We start from the raw sequence: 15,362 nt of genomic DNA on the forward strand, positions 1-15,362 counted from the left end.
TGTTGATGCCTTTCTGGAAGACATGTTTTAGTCAAACAAGTCATTGGGTTCAATATAGGGGTAACATGGTGAAGTTTAATGGTCTCTGGTATTCAGATCAGGCTAGTTGATCTTTTGGTACCTTCTGAATCTGTGCCCCTTGTTAGCTGCGTGCAGTAGTCTTGTTATAATATAGGATTTGGCCCCTGGTGTGTAGATGTATATTAAGGCATATATCATTTAAATCCTCTCAACTCACATTAACAGATCGCATTCTGCAAAGTTTGAGAGGGGTAGAGATAGCTCAAAGATAACTTTCCCTTGTGATTTAAGGAAGGAAGCCATACAAAGTCAAAGCTCGCTAATGGCCTCTATCTAGGCACCTTGCATATGGAATCTATTCTACAAATTCACACCAATACAAAGCAGAAAGAGAACTAGCGAACTCTGCTAGAATCTAACACCCTAGCCTTGAACCATAACTCAGAACAGCTTACCCAATCTGGCTGGCTAGCAGATAGTCTTCAGGAATCCTTTTGTTCTTGTGGATGTCCTCCAGATATGATTTCAAATACATCAGCTGAAGGACAGAGAGGGGAAAATAACCTTTCTGCTTGCCTCTGAAAATCTAGTTCCTGTATCACCACAAATGTATTTTAAAAGCTGTGAATAAAACAGACTGAGCTGGAGGCAACAGCCTCACCTCTTGTGCTTGCATGTGGTTGATGTTCCATAGCTGGTGAATGACAATCTCACACTCTTCCAGGGTAGGTGGTTTCCGGATGTGGGAGGGGAGGACACTCACCAGGAAAGGGTTGGAGGAGGCTGGTGGTACCTGAGCTTGCTCAGATTTAATCTGGCATGGCAGTGAAAGTACTCGAGATGTAATTTTATCAGAGACTTCTCTGTCCTCTCTAGAAAATTGATCACAATTAAGGAATAAAACACATGGGACATGGATTAAATGTCTAAATATTTATTGTATTTACCTCACCAAAACGTGTCAAACATTTATTAAGACTCTCAAGAGTGAGGTATTAGGTAGGGATGGAGGGGGAGGGATAGCTCAGTGGTTTGAGCATTGGCCTGCTAAACCCAAGGTTGTGAGCTCCATCCTTGAGGGGGCCATTTAGGGAACTGGGGTAAAAAAATCTTTCTGGGGATTGGTCCTGCTTTGAGCAGGAGGTTGGACTAGATGACCTGAGATCCCTTCCAACCCTGACATTCTACAATTATACTTATTTCACAAGTGGAAAATGAAGGAAACATGTCAGGGCCAGGAGTCTTAACTCTACAGGATCACATCCTTCGCTGTAGCTAAACTACGACTTTCTGTGTCCTCTGTCCAGAGTAGTGCACAGCAGTATTTACACCTGAGTTTTTCCTTTGAATTAATTAGCACTTCTGTCTATGCCCACTACAATACACAATGCCAACTAAATTGAAGACTTTATCCCCTAAGAGCTTCCTAAGTACCACTGCTAGAATCAGTTGCTCACCGTAATTTATTCCTAACCCTCCTAAATTTGTATTTGACATTACTTATATTTCTAAGATATGCAGGTGCATGTGCACCATCAGTGGGATCCACATGGTCAAAGACTCAAAAAAGAACACAAACTTACAACCCAGAAACCTCAAATGAGCTGCCTACAATTGCAGTATGCTAATAGCTTTCTCATACCTAGAAAGAACCTCCTCTTGTGGCTTCTCCACCTTTGGACAGGGAGGCTCTTGTTCCCCTTGTACCACATTGACCACCTGTTCTTCTGTATTCAGTTTTTGCTTTTTGGGCTGGTCCATCTGCTGCCTGTTTGTCACTGAATACCTAGAGCCTGCAGCAGCTGTTAAACAAAATATGAAGGGGAGAGGGAAGAAGGGAGGGGGCATGTGTGTGCACGTATCACAGGCCAGAGACCTAACAGCTTGCAGATACAAGCTTTAAATAACCTGATCTCCACAGCAGTTCAGAGTATTCCATGCTCTCTTACGGCTTTATTTTGTGAGCAACTGAACAGCTTCATTGTAGTTTAGCTTATTTTAATCTTTTAACACTTAATGTCAAGAAATCCTATTTTACTATGTTAGCACTAACAACCATAAATTAGAAGCAGCCCAAATTTAGGCTTAGCAACTCAGTCATAATGTAAAAGGGATTATAAATGTGTGTGCAAGCACACATGATCCAAATAAGTGAAAAACAGGTATACTAGGACTCCTGATCATCAAGAGCCTTAAGAAGAGAGATTTAAAACAAATCTTAGAGGGATTCAGACTTTTACATTGTTTCCTGTTTCTATATCTAGGCCTAGATATTTTCATTTAATAATTTATCTTTAAGCTATCTTACCTGCTGAACTTTGCCTTGAAAGGAACTTGTCAGACAAGGTGGGAGTTAAATTATCACCTGCAAAGAAGCATAAGTGATGAATTGGGCATTATGATCATAGAACTGACCAGCGAAGAGGCTACATTATCCTCAGTTTAGAATAGGAAACACAGGGAAACTATTTATTTAAAGTCTGCAGAGCCAAGGCGCTCTACATGCAGGATTGCTGAGAGCAACCTCCAATGTAACTGTTTCCTATAGCACCAGAACAGCTGTTTGGTTTAACCAGCGGGAGTGTTTTCTGCACTCAGCATGGAACACAATATGAGCACAAAGACCTGGATAAAATCACTGAAGATTGATCTGTAAAAGGGAGGGATACTCTGGGGCAAGGTTAAGCAACTAGGAACATTGAAGACTGAATGCTGCTTATTGGTGGAGTTTGTCCACCCTTGGTCACAGTAGTTGGCTATTGCAAGGTACTCCTGGGCTCCTGACTGCATTTGTATACCTAGGTAATGGTGGCTCATACAGTTATCTGCAGTTAACTTAGAGGCTGCAGCCTTTCTTTACTAAAGCTGATCTCACTATGATCAGCCATGTCTTTTGTCCCCTCTCATCTGGACAACTTCCATCTACTACTTTGGCATACCTTGGAAGGCAGAATGTGAGATATCCTATCTGCTTATGTGTGAATCAGTAGGAGCATATTAACGTGCAGTGAAATATACCAGTCTCCATCTGCTTCTGAATGAAGTTCAACATGTTTTAATCTATAAAGGTTCAGTACAATGATTTTCTAGTCATGGGTCCAGCATTTAAAGTCCTCCAGATGAATGTTGAAGGGCTGTCTGCTGCCAAGCAGGAACTTATTGGTGTTCTGGCAAAGGAAGTTCTAGCTGACATTTGTGTACAAGAAAATCTCATCATGCTGAATGAAGCACACTGATTTAAGATTACTGGTTTCAATGTTGTCACAGTCTTCATGCAAAACATGGTCGAGCCACGTACACCCATAGTGATATATCAGATGTTGTCCATGTTGAATAATCACCTTTTCGTAACACAATTAAAGTCAGTGGGTTTCAAATCACAAATGTATAAGCCACTGTGTGAAACATGGACTTCACATGTTCTCCCAAGGCTTAAGCATGCAGACGTGTATGTTGGCGACTTTAATAGTCAGCTCAGCAAGTGGGGTTATGCAACTGCAGACCCAAACGGTGAACAACTGTTGGAGTGGGCAACAAATAATGCTCTCGCACCAATCCATGATCCTAAGCAGTATGGTATCTTCCATTCAACATGCTGGAATAGGGACTACTGCCCAGACCTGTGCTGGGTCACATCGTTTGCCAATCACCCGTTAGCCACTGGCGTGTACTGTACTTAATGATTTTCCACATAGCCAATGCTGTCCTCCGTTGATTCAGATGGGAATGCGTCTTCCATCTGCCAACTATAAGGAGTGTACCAAAGCTTAGATGGAACTTCCGGAAGGCACATTGGGGCTCCTTTACAGAGTACTTAGAATGAAGTGTCATAACTATCTCCAAGGAAGATACAAACCATTGTTTCTGTTGTATCCTTTTTAAAGCTGCAAGTGCAACAATTCCACGTGGCTTCCAACCAGCATACATTCCATGTTTGAATGAGGATTGTGCAGACTTGCTGATGCAGTTTGAGCAGTCAGGTGATCCGGAGACTGCAGACCATTTTACAGAATCATTGGATGCCACTCACTAGACTCAGAGAGGAAGCGACAGCGGTGCTTGACTTTACGTGGTCAAGTTGGAAGAGCTCTGGAGTTTAATTCGTTGACAAGGTGCGGCTCAAATGCCCATGTACACAAAGCAGGCCAGCAGTTACTCCAAACCAGATTGCCAGTCATCTGTTGAAGGTTGCCAAAGCTCCTGTTGACAGTGTTGTCAAATGCCAGGTACATGACGAATGGCAACATTTCCTAAGAAGTAATCCTGCTGATAGTAGGATAGAGCCATTCACTAGTCTGGAATTAAATAAAGTGCTGAATGATTTAAAAACCGGTTCAGCTCCTGCATATGATAGATTGCACCTGAATTCGTGACAACATCTGGGTCCTCACGCTCAGGAATGGCTTGTCCAGTTTTTCAACAGACTTCTGCGGGAATCAAGACTGCCTAGAATCTGGTGCCAAGGGAACATCATTTCCTTGCTGTAACCTGGGAAAGATCCACACTTGCCTTCAAGCTACAGACCAATTTCACTTCTGAGCATCTGTTTTAAGGTGCTTGAGTGTCTGATTTCACAAAGAAGGCATATGTGGAAGGCATGCTGGGACCAGAGCAAGCTGTTTTTTGCTGTGGTAATGGTACATGTGATCAAATGCTGGCACTTACAACATTAATCAAAAATGGCTTCCAACATCAGCTGAAGACTGTTCATTTTTTCTTGAACTGATTGCGGCATACAATACGGTTTGCACATTGGCCTTTTGGTGAAATTGCCCAGAACTAAGCCAAGTTGGTTTGTATGTGCAATGGCTCTGTTTTTGAGAAATCACCATTTCCATGTGCATATTGGTGACAGAATAAGTATTTGGAGGCACCAGAAGAATGGCCTCCCGCAAGGAACAGTATTATCTCCAACATTATTCAACTTATATTTGAATGACCTACTGTATACCGGCGCTCGCAAGTTTGTTTATGCAGGCGACATATGCCTCGGCACCCAGTCACACTCCTTTGACATACTTGAAAATGTTTTCAATGCAAATATGGTGGCTATGGCCAATTATTGTCATTAGTGGCACCTGATACCAAGTGGAAGTAAGACTGTGTTAAGTTTATTCCACTTACATCATGCACAAGTGGGCAGACAGCTGAATATAGTTCTCAATGGCCAGCAAATAAAGCATGATTCACACCCGATTCATCTAGGTGTCATGTTGGATAGAATTTTCATATATCAAGATCATCTTACAAAGACCACAACTAAGGTCAAAATGCGCATCAACCTGCTCGGAAAATTGACCGAAACAACATGAGGTGCCCAGGCCCACACATTACACATGTCAGCCTTGGCACTCTGTTACTTAGCAGTGGAGTACTTCACTCCACTACGGGCTCACTTGTCTCACACAAAGATGATCAACGTACAACTTAATTCTACTATGCGTATTATTTCAGGCACACTTAAATCTTCTCCTCTACCGTGGTTACCGGTTCTCTGCAATATTGCTCCACCCAGTTTTCACAGAGAGGAAAGTGTAGTAAAGTCATGATGAAATTGTGTGATATACCATAACTACCATTAACTAAAGACTTGTTTAATCCACCACATGGTCATCTGCCCTCATCACACCCGCTGTGTATACGTTTACTAGGTGAAGGATTTACAGTAGAGGATGTGGTAAGTTTCATAATCCCTAGAGAAAGTGACAAATAATTATCGTCTCATACTCCAATCAACGTCAAGTCTGGGTTTGATGTACCTCAAAGGCAATGGAGCCTTCTCAACCGGTTTGGTACCCAACATGGAATTTGTGCTGCAGCAGAATTTCGATGATATTTTAGAGACAGTCCACTATGTCAATGTGGGCAGCCACAAACCATGATACACATTGTTGAGGACTGCAAAATGACTCAACTTCCTGGAGGTCTTTGTTCCTTGAACATTGTTGATAAGAATGCTGTGGCTTGACTTGACCAAATTGCATACACCAAATAAATAATAATCTATAAAGTGAAACATGCGTTGGGACCCAGCTATTTCCACAAGTGCTTCTTTCCCTACAAACCACCACAGTAACTGAGGTAAGCTAAGGTACTTTCGTTGACATCCTAGATATGCGATGTTGAGGACATGTGGCAGGGTATTTTTATGGGCACGGTTCCTAACTGCAGAACTTGCTTCCTCTAGCAATCTGCCAGAGTGAGTATTGACCTTCAGAGCATAGCGCAAGTGCATAGTGTATTTTAGGTTGAACATTTGATTATGCATCATCTCTGCTAAGGCTTTTCTTATGATAGGATGTGGAGATACAGATCCCTTTGGTCGTCTGGCATGACGGATGCATAAAAGTAATAAATATTTAACTTTCCAAAAGGATCTGAACTTTGACCTTGCATACCAGTAAAGTTAATGGACTGCATATAGATTTGCCTCATGGTGAAAGATTGGTGCCAACCCCCAAACATTCTAAAGTTGTAAGTCAAGCCCTAACGTATCATGAGATTTTGCAAAATAATAAACCAGGGCTTTTTATTTCCCTTCTGGTTTTTGAGCTTGTCTGGATCCTGTTTACAAGCTGTTCTCGAGAGCTATGAAGGTTAGAAATTTTTTTAATGAAACCACCATTATCATGTACTTACCATTCCAAAAGCCAAAGCTTTAACGGAAAAAACTATTATGAGAGACATTCAATGAATGTTTGTACTTGTGAAAGCTTTGCCAATGTAGCAATATTGTCCAATCTCTCCTGGTATAGATGCAACTTATACCAGCCATACAGTGCTTTTGCTAGTATATCTAATAAATATTTGGCAAGAAAAATAAATTATACTGGCAAACATTTTTTGGCAGTATCACTGTATCTACAGTGGGGCTTTTGTTGTATAAAGGTGTTGCCACCCCCTCACTCCCAATCACATTCAACTGCTCTTGCTATACAGGCAAAAGTTTCTAGTACAGAGGGGTCCTTAGGGCCTTAACTGTAGAATAATGAGAATGGAAGAGCATTATAGTGCAGGCAAGTACTGTCTCTAAGGTTCTCATGGCTCGCCAATATGCTTCCTAGTTGACCTAATCCACTCAGATTGTAACCTGTCAATCATGTCAACCTATGTGTTGGTTTAGGGCAGACAACTCACATCTCAATCAGAATAATGAAACTCAGGCTACACTTAGCTATTCCATTTTCTCCTACAAATCCATGAAAACTGAATTCTGACATGAAAGCAGCAAGATTGTGTTCACTGTACGCAGTCTTCAGTCACCAGAGAGCTACAACATTTCTGCATTGCAAAGGGGAGGTGACACTTCCAAGATTCTCTCTCAGGACTGGGAAATGGACAAAGCACCAAGGCTAAATGTCTATTAATAAAATTAATGAGGGGAGACAAAGGGACTTCCAGGAGATAAGACACTTACTAGATCATCCTACTTCTAGAACAGTAAAAAGTGTAGCCTACCTTTTATCTGCAGCGACTGATTCATTATGAGTTTATAATGAAGCTCTGTAATCAAATGAGAACACAATTTAGTTTGAACTCTTTCCATCCCCCCTTAACTTTCCTTTTCGCATTATAGAGTAAAGCTAAGCTTGTCCCTAGAGAATGTCACTCACATCAGCTTTCAACATTTCTGACAGACTGAACATTTTTTCATTTAAAAATGTACAATAAACATATTGGCTCAGAAAGGGTGAGGGAGTAACTGTAATGTAAAACCTAAGAGTGGATATTATTTAAATAATATTGGGAAGGGGGCAGAGATTGGAAGTAGAGTTAAAACTACTGAAATAATTTGTCTTCTTTAAGACAAGTATGCACACAGAAGTATAGCATAACTCGGGTCACACTGAATGAAACTATTTGTGTATTGTATCAGAGGGGTAGCCGTGTTAGTCTGGATCTGTAAAAGCAGCAGAGAGTCCTGTGGCACCTTATAGACTAACAGACGTTTTGGAGCATGAGCTTTCGTGGGTGAATACCCACTTCGTCAGATGCATGTAGTGGAAATTTCCAGGGGCAGGTATATATATGCAAGCAAGAAGCAGGCTAGAGATAACGAGGTTAGTTCAATCAGGGAGGATGAGGCCCTCTTCTAGCAGCTGAGGTGTGAAAACCAAGGGAGGAGAAACTGGTTTTGTAGTTGGCAAGCCATTCACAATCTTAGTTTAATCCTGATGGTGTCAAATTTGCAGATGAACTGAAGCTCAGCAGTTTCTCTTTGAAGTCTGGTCCTGAAGTTTTTTTGCTGCAGGATGGCCACCTTAAGATCTGCTATTGTGTGGCCACGGAGGTTGAAGTGTTCTCCTACAGGTTTTTGTATATTGCCATTCCTAATATCTGATGTGTGTCCATTTATCCTTTTCCGTAGAGACTGTCCAGTTTGGCCAATGTACATAGCAGAGGGGCATTGCTGGCATATGATGGAGTATATTACATTGGTGGACGTGCAGGTGAATGAACCAGTGATGGTGTGGCTGATCTGGTTAGGTGATGGTGTCGCTGGTGTAGATATGTGGGCAGCGTTGGCATCGAGGTTTGTTGCATGGATTGGTTCCTGAGTGAGTTACTATGGTGCAGTGTGCAGTTACTGGTGAGAATATGCTTCAGGTTGGCAGGTTGTCTGTGGGCGAGGACTGGCCTGCCACCCAAGGCCTGTGAAAGTGTGGGATCATTGTCCGAGATGGGTTGTAGATCCCTGATGATGCGTTGGAGGGGTTTTAGCTGGGGACTGTATGTGATGGCCAGTGGAGTCCTGTTGGTTTCTTTCTTGGGTTTGTCTTGCAGTAAGAGGCTTCTGGGTACACGTCTGGCTCTGTTGATCTGTTTCCTTATTTCCTCATGTGTGTATTGTAGTTTTGAGAATGCTTGATGGAGATTTTGTAGGTGTTGGTCTCTGTCTGAGGGGTTAGAGCAGATGTGGTTGTACCTCAGTGCTTGGCTGTAGACAATGGATCGTGTGGTGTGCCCGGGATGGAAGCTGGAGGCATGAAGGTAGGCATAGTGGTTGGTAGGTTTTCGGTATAAGGTAGTGTTAATGTGACCATCACTTATTTGCACCGTGGTGTCTAGGAAGTGGACCTCCCGTGTAGATTGGTCCAGGCTGAGGTTGGTGGGGTGGAAGCTGTTGAAATCGTGGTGGAATTTTTCCAGAGTCTCCTTCCCATGGGTCCAGATGATGAAGATGTCATTAATGTAGCGTAGGTAGAGAAGGGGCATGAGTGGACGAGAGCTGAGGAAGCGTTGTTCCAGGTCAGCCATAAAATTTTGGCATATTATGGGGCCATGCGGGTGCCCATAGCGGTGCCACTGATCTGGAGGTATATATTGTCATCAAATTTGAAATAGTTGTGTGTGAGGATAAAGGCACAGAGCTCAGCAATCAGTTGTGCTGTGGCATCATCAGGGATACTGTTCCTGACAGCTTGTATTCCATCTGTGTGTGGGATGTTTGTGTAGAGAGCCTCTACATCCATGGTGGCTAGGATGATGTTTTCTGGAAGGTCACCAATGCATTGTAGTTTCCTCAGGAAATCAGTGGTGTCACGGAGATAGCTGGGAGTGCTGGTGGCATAGGGTCTGAGTAGAGAGTCCACATATCCAGACAGTCCTTCAGTGAGAGTGCCAATGCCCGAGATGATGGGGCATCCAGGATTTCTGGGTTTGTGGATCTTGGGTAGTAGATAGAATAATCCTGGTCAGGGCTCTAAGGGTATGTTGATTTGTTCCGGTGTTAGTGTAGGGAGTGTCCTGAGTAGATGGTGCAGTTTCTTAGTGTATTCCTCAGTGGGATCTGAAGGAAGTGGCCTGTAGAATTTGGTATTGGAGAGTTGTCTGGTGGCCTCCTTTTGGTAGTCAGACCTGTTCATGATGACAACAGCACCTCCTTTATCAGCCTCTTTGATTATAATGTCAGGGTGGTTTCTGAGGCTGTGGATGGCATTGTGTTCTGCACAACTTAGGTTATGAGGCAAGCGATTTTGTTTTTCCACAATTTCTGCCTGTGCACGTCGGCGGAAGCATTCTATGTATAGGTCCAGACTGTCATTTCGACCCTCAGGAGGAGTCCATGTGGAGTTTGTGTATTCTGCACTATGAACAAGGATTTATTACTAGCCCAAACCTCTAGCTCAGGGCTGGGCAAACTTTTTGGCCCGAGGGCCACATCTGAGTATAGAAATTGTACGGCGGGCCATGAATGCTCATGAAATTGGGGTTGGGGCGTGGGAGGGGGTGGGGCCAGAAATGAGTTCAGAGTGTGGGAGGGGGCTCTGGGCTGGGGAGGGATGCAGGAGGGTGAGTGCTCTGGCTGTGGATGAGGGTTTTGGGGTGTAGGAGGGTTTTCTGGGCTGGGACCAAGGGGTTTGGAGGGCAGGGGGTTGGGGCGTGAGGAGGGTGGCGTAGGGTTGCAGGCTCCAGGTAGTGCTTACCTCAAGCAGCTCACGGAAGCAGCAGCATGTTCCCCTTCCTGCTCCTACATGGAGGGGCGGCCAGGCAGCTCTGCTGCCCCAGCTGCAGGCACCGCCCCCACAGCTCCCATGGGCCAGGAACCACGCCCCATGGGAGCTGCAGGGGCAGCACTTGGGGGTTGGGGCAGTGTGCAGAGCAGAGCCCCCTGGCTGGCCCTATGCATAGGAGTCAAAGGGGGGGACATGCTGCTGCTTCCAGGAGCCACCAGAGTGGGGCAAGCCCCAGATTCCACTCCCCAGCATCCAAGGGCCAGATTAAAACAGCTGGTGGGCCGGATGTGGCCCGTAGTTTGCCCACCCCGATCTAGCTACTTTGACCTCTAAAGAATTTACTGACATTGCCATGAATGTAATTTTTTGTTGTCCAGGTACAACAAGCTTTGAACTGTTTTTTGTCAATTTTCTCATGGTTGTATTTCTTGTAAACCAGCTGTGCTCTAAATTAACCAGTCTGTCATACTGATGCTTTTTCCTACATCTCTTATTGACAATATACCCCAGCCCTGATCTGGAGAGAAAATCAACAAGACAGAGGGCACATTCTCTCTACAAAGATTCAGTCGACAGCTTCTCTCAAGGATGACAGGAATGCTGATTTAAATGGTATTTTTGTAATGTCAACACTTGTCCAGTAGAAACTAAACTTGCGATCACACCAGCTCATTTCAGATGTACTACTATGTATCCATCCCCCAGTAAACTGAAGTGGTGCCTACTAAGTGTGAAAGACTAATTTCATTGCCTTTCCCCAAGCTATCCAGTCGCCTATGTATTTTCAAGCTTTCAAGTCAGTAACTGACCAGATTTGTCTTTGAGCTTTTGTTAGCCTCACAGTCAAAATCATTAGAATTCCCTTCTTATATCCCCTGTTATAGTCTAAGTGTTAGGAAATATTTTCTAACAATTTCAAAACAAAATTCTTGTGAAAAGCACAAGGAATGGCAGGCCTAAGCAAGTGGCATCAGGGACCTCTTTAAAGAGATGACATAGAAGAAATGTGGGGGTATAAAAGCAAAGTTTTGCAGAAGCAAAACCTACATTCATTGTAATTAATTCACAAATGAGCATGTTTGAGAAAAAAGAGATCAAAGATGACTCGACTTGCAGTGACAACTCTCCCATCTCTCTAGTGCTTTCAGAATGTATATAAAGTTGTACATGGAAAGTCACCTCACCTTTGTTTTCTCTTTTGAGATACTCAATTTCCTCATGAAGCTTCATTAGGGTCTCAGCATGCTGCTGCTGCAGGAACTTCAGGCTTCTCTCCAAATCCATGACTAGATTATGTGGGTCTTTTTTCCAGGCTTCAACAGATTGGGACTGAGAATGAGGCTGAGGTCCCTGGTTATTCTGGATGCCAAGTTGAAGACTGCTTGATTTATCCAGTCGTCCTACTCTTGACCACTGTGGTAGGTTCCCCAGTGAAGGGAAACTGGTGGTATTCATCCTCAAAGGTCCTGATACAAAAGTCGTTTTCAGGCTAGGGTTACGTGGGCAGCCTACAGCTTCTCAGTAAAGTAGCTGAGGAAATGCCACTGAAATTGAACAAGGGTCAGTGCCCATGTTTAATGTGCATCAGTCTCTATGAGGTCTGGCCCTGTATGTGCCTTGTACCCCTGGCATGCAAATGTGCCTCCACTATGGCATCCTGGGTTGGGGGGGAGGTCTCCTCAGGACTTGGCTCTGACAGCGGGGCTTGTGTTCACTGTCTCTGACGGAGGGGGTGGACTATGGCTCTGTGTGCCTTCGCCTGGGCCTCTGCTCTCTGTAACTTGCCCTCACAGGGGAATGGGGATGGGGCAGGTATCACTACCCAAAGCCTCCTCACGGTCACCAGCCATTCCTGCACATGGCCCTCAAATTTACAACTGCCAACCTAGAATGGGGGGAGGAGAGAACAAGAATGTGAGCTTAGGCAGCAGGCTGGAATTGGAACCCCCCCCCCCCTTCGCCACACACACACACACCCCTGCTCAGGCACTTCCTTCCCCCTCCCTTCTCAGCCCACCACACACCCTGGGCTCAGCCCCTCCCCTCTACACACACACACACACACACATCCTGGGCCCAGCGCCGCCCCCCCGCTCAGCCACCTGCCTCACTCTGGGCTCAGCCCCTCCCCCCAAGCTCAGCCCCTCCTCTACACACACACCCATCCTGTGCCCAGCTCCCTCCTTTTGGGCTCAGCCTCTCCCCACCCACACTGGGCTCAGCCTCTCCCCTGCACACACACCCATCCTGTGCCCAGCCACTTCCCCCTCCCCACACCCTCTGGGCCCAGCCACTGCCGCTCCCCCAACACACACCCTTGGGCTCAGCCACCTGCCACCCCCTGGGCTCAGACCCCCCACCCACCCCCTGGGCTCAGCCACACTCTCTCACACACACACACGCACTCTGGGCTCAACCCCCCCACCCTGGGCTCAGGCCCCCCCTGTTCTCCCCCACGCTAAGGCTCAGACACCCCCCGCTCCCCACCTCAGCCAGCCCCGCAGCCGTAGCCCCAGGTGCCAACCCACCAGCTCCTCCCCCAAACCCGCTGGTGGACGTAGCCTCTCTCCACGCGGCCCGGGCGCCTCTTTCCGCTCCGCTCTCCTCAGGCCTGGCGCCTGCTGTCAACGTTCCCATGGAGACCGGCGCACTCCCCAGCGTCGCCCCTCTCAGAATGGTCTCGTCCGGGGCGGCGGGGGGGGGGGCGCTGGGTGGTATCACCCACCTGGGACGAGGCGGGCACTGGGCGCCTCCTGCCGAACCCCGGCTCGGCCCGTTGCGGGGAGGGGGGAGCGGTGGTAGCTGGCGCTGGCGCTGCCCCCCCGGAAGCAAATCACGTGCATGGAGCGGTGCGGCGGCCTCGCTTTGGCACACGCTCCATCGGCTCCGCGCGGAGAGCCTGCCCGCCCCCTGCCGGAGCCCGGCCCTAGCTGTTCAGCCAGACCGAGGCTCTGAACTGGCCCTCGGGGCCTGGGGCTTGAGGAGCAGGGAGGCGAGGGGCTGGTGGCAGGAGCCCTGCTCAGCACCTGGCACGGCAACCCCCCCGCCCCCCGCAGTGGCAGGGCCTAGCAGCACTTAGGCACTAATGCGCCATAGCACAGACAACAGCCTCTCAGCCTAGACTCTAAAGCCAGAAGGGACCAGCAGGATCATCTTGGCTGACCTCCTGCACATTGCAAGCCACAGAACCTCCCCCAGCCATTCCTGTAGCAGTCCCAGGGCCGGCTCCAGAGCCCAGCAGGGCAAGCACCCGCCTGGGGCGGCCCTTTCCCGGGGGGGCGGCAGGCTGGGCCAGCGGACCTGCCGCAGTCATGCCTGCGGGAGGTCCACCGGAGCCCCGGGAGCAACGGACCTGCCGCAGGCATGACTGCGGAGGGGACGCTCGGCCGGCTCAACCGGAGCCGCCGGACCTGCGAACCGCCCGCAGCTGCGGGAGGTCCAGCCGAGCCGTGCGACCAGTGGACCCTCTGCAGTCATGCCCGCGGGAGGTCCGCTGCTCCCGCGGCTCCGGGGCGCCTCCCGGGCATGACTGCTTGGGGCGGCCAAAAACCTAGAGCCGCCCCTGAGCAGTCCCATAACCTCTGGCTGAGTTACTTTGTCCACACAAATCTTGATTTAATGACTTCAGGTTACAGAGACTCTAGTTAGTTCAAACCAGCACGTGACCCAGGCTCCACCCTGCAAAGGAAGGTTTAAAAAAACCCAGACTGTCTACCAATCTGACTTGGGGAAAAATTCCTTCCCCATCCCAAAGTATGATCAGTTAGAATCTGATGATATGGGCGACAGCCACCAGCCAGACACCTGGGAAATAATTCTCTGTAGTAAATCAGAGCCCTCCCCCCATCTATGGCAATAGGAGATATTTGCTAATAGCAGTTGCAGATGGCCTTATGCCATTATAGGCAATCTCCTCGTACCATCTCCTTCATAAAACTTATCAAGCTCAGTTTTAAAACAAGTTACTTCTGGGACTGCCTTCCAACTGGAAAGGGGGAAGGACTTCTCTCCTCTGATGGTTAGAAACCGTTCTTCACTATTGTCTGCCCATTGCATCACAGCTAGCTGCCCTGCCCTCTTGGGCTAAGAATGGCAGTATTTGAGCGCATAGGGATCAATGCTGCCTTGACAGGGAAAAAGATCAGACCTCCCAAAGGTTTTTCCAGGTCAGCTTATGGTGCAAGAAAGTCTACATTCTTATTCTGCTTTTGCTGTCCAACTTCACCTCTTCTGTACCACTTTTAAAGATATGTGGGCGAATTTCATGCTCGGCTGTAAAAGCGTAGTGCTTACACAAAGCTGTCTGCACCAGTACTGTGTTAGTCCAAGTCACCTGGTGTAGAAGCCAGCAATCATGTGACAATGTGATTTGGATGTGACAATGGACAAGTGTTATTTATACAGGCTCGTAGGTGGGCAAGATGCTTTACAAATAAAATGAAAAGTGACAAATCTCTGCCCAAAGGATATTATATGGTACCTTACATCTCACTACTGCAAGGTGTATTTAATCCTTTACACCACAAGTGCCGCACCTGGCAGCAGTGTATTTCAGGGGAGAGCAGGTTAAACTAACTGATTCCTTAAACATGTTTTCTGTTTAAACAAAGAAGCTCAATTTACTTTGGTTTAGTTAGTGACTCTTTTCTTCCTGGGAAGGTAGCACATTTATTAAAGAATGAAACTTGAGAGATTTTGAACCCAGGACTACAATCAGAGGCCTAAACATACTTCTTTTATGCCATCTACCAGAACAAATTGCAGTACTAGAAAGAAACTGACAAAATCTTACTGAAAATAAATGCATAGTACAGTACTTACTATTTCACTTACACACACTACAACACAGTCCTGCTCAAAAAGAAGGTTTAACACAAAAACACA

General features: G+C 46.5%; 1 protein-coding gene across 2 annotated transcripts in view; it reads right to left on the minus strand.

Annotated features, from left to right (window-relative positions):
- Positions 1-13,316, minus strand: part of LOC123351154 (coiled-coil domain-containing protein 74B-like) — a 16,462-nt gene extending 3,146 nt beyond the window's left edge. Inside the window, exons 1-7 of one of the 2 annotated variants that reach the window (XM_044990368.1) lie at positions 13,204-13,316; positions 11,663-12,363; positions 7,480-7,524; positions 2,330-2,386; positions 1,664-1,823; positions 683-893; positions 477-559 (exon numbers count right to left, since the gene is read on the minus strand). In XM_044990368.1, the coding sequence (XP_044846303.1) occupies positions 477-559; positions 683-893; positions 1,664-1,823; positions 2,330-2,386; positions 7,480-7,524; positions 11,663-11,933 (827 nt within the window). In that variant the 5' untranslated portion in view covers positions 11,934-12,363; positions 13,204-13,316. Of the gene's footprint in view, positions 1-476; positions 560-682; positions 894-1,663; positions 1,824-2,329; positions 2,387-7,479; positions 7,525-11,662; positions 12,364-13,006; positions 13,159-13,203 lie in introns of those variants that run through there. The other variant, XM_044990367.1, reaches the window with a different exon arrangement.
- Between the last annotated feature and the right edge of the window lie 2,046 nt (positions 13,317-15,362).

This window comes from Mauremys mutica, chromosome 16 (assembly GCF_020497125.1).
Source record: "Mauremys mutica isolate MM-2020 ecotype Southern chromosome 16, ASM2049712v1, whole genome shotgun sequence".
NCBI lineage: Eukaryota > Metazoa > Chordata > Testudines > Geoemydidae > Mauremys > Mauremys mutica.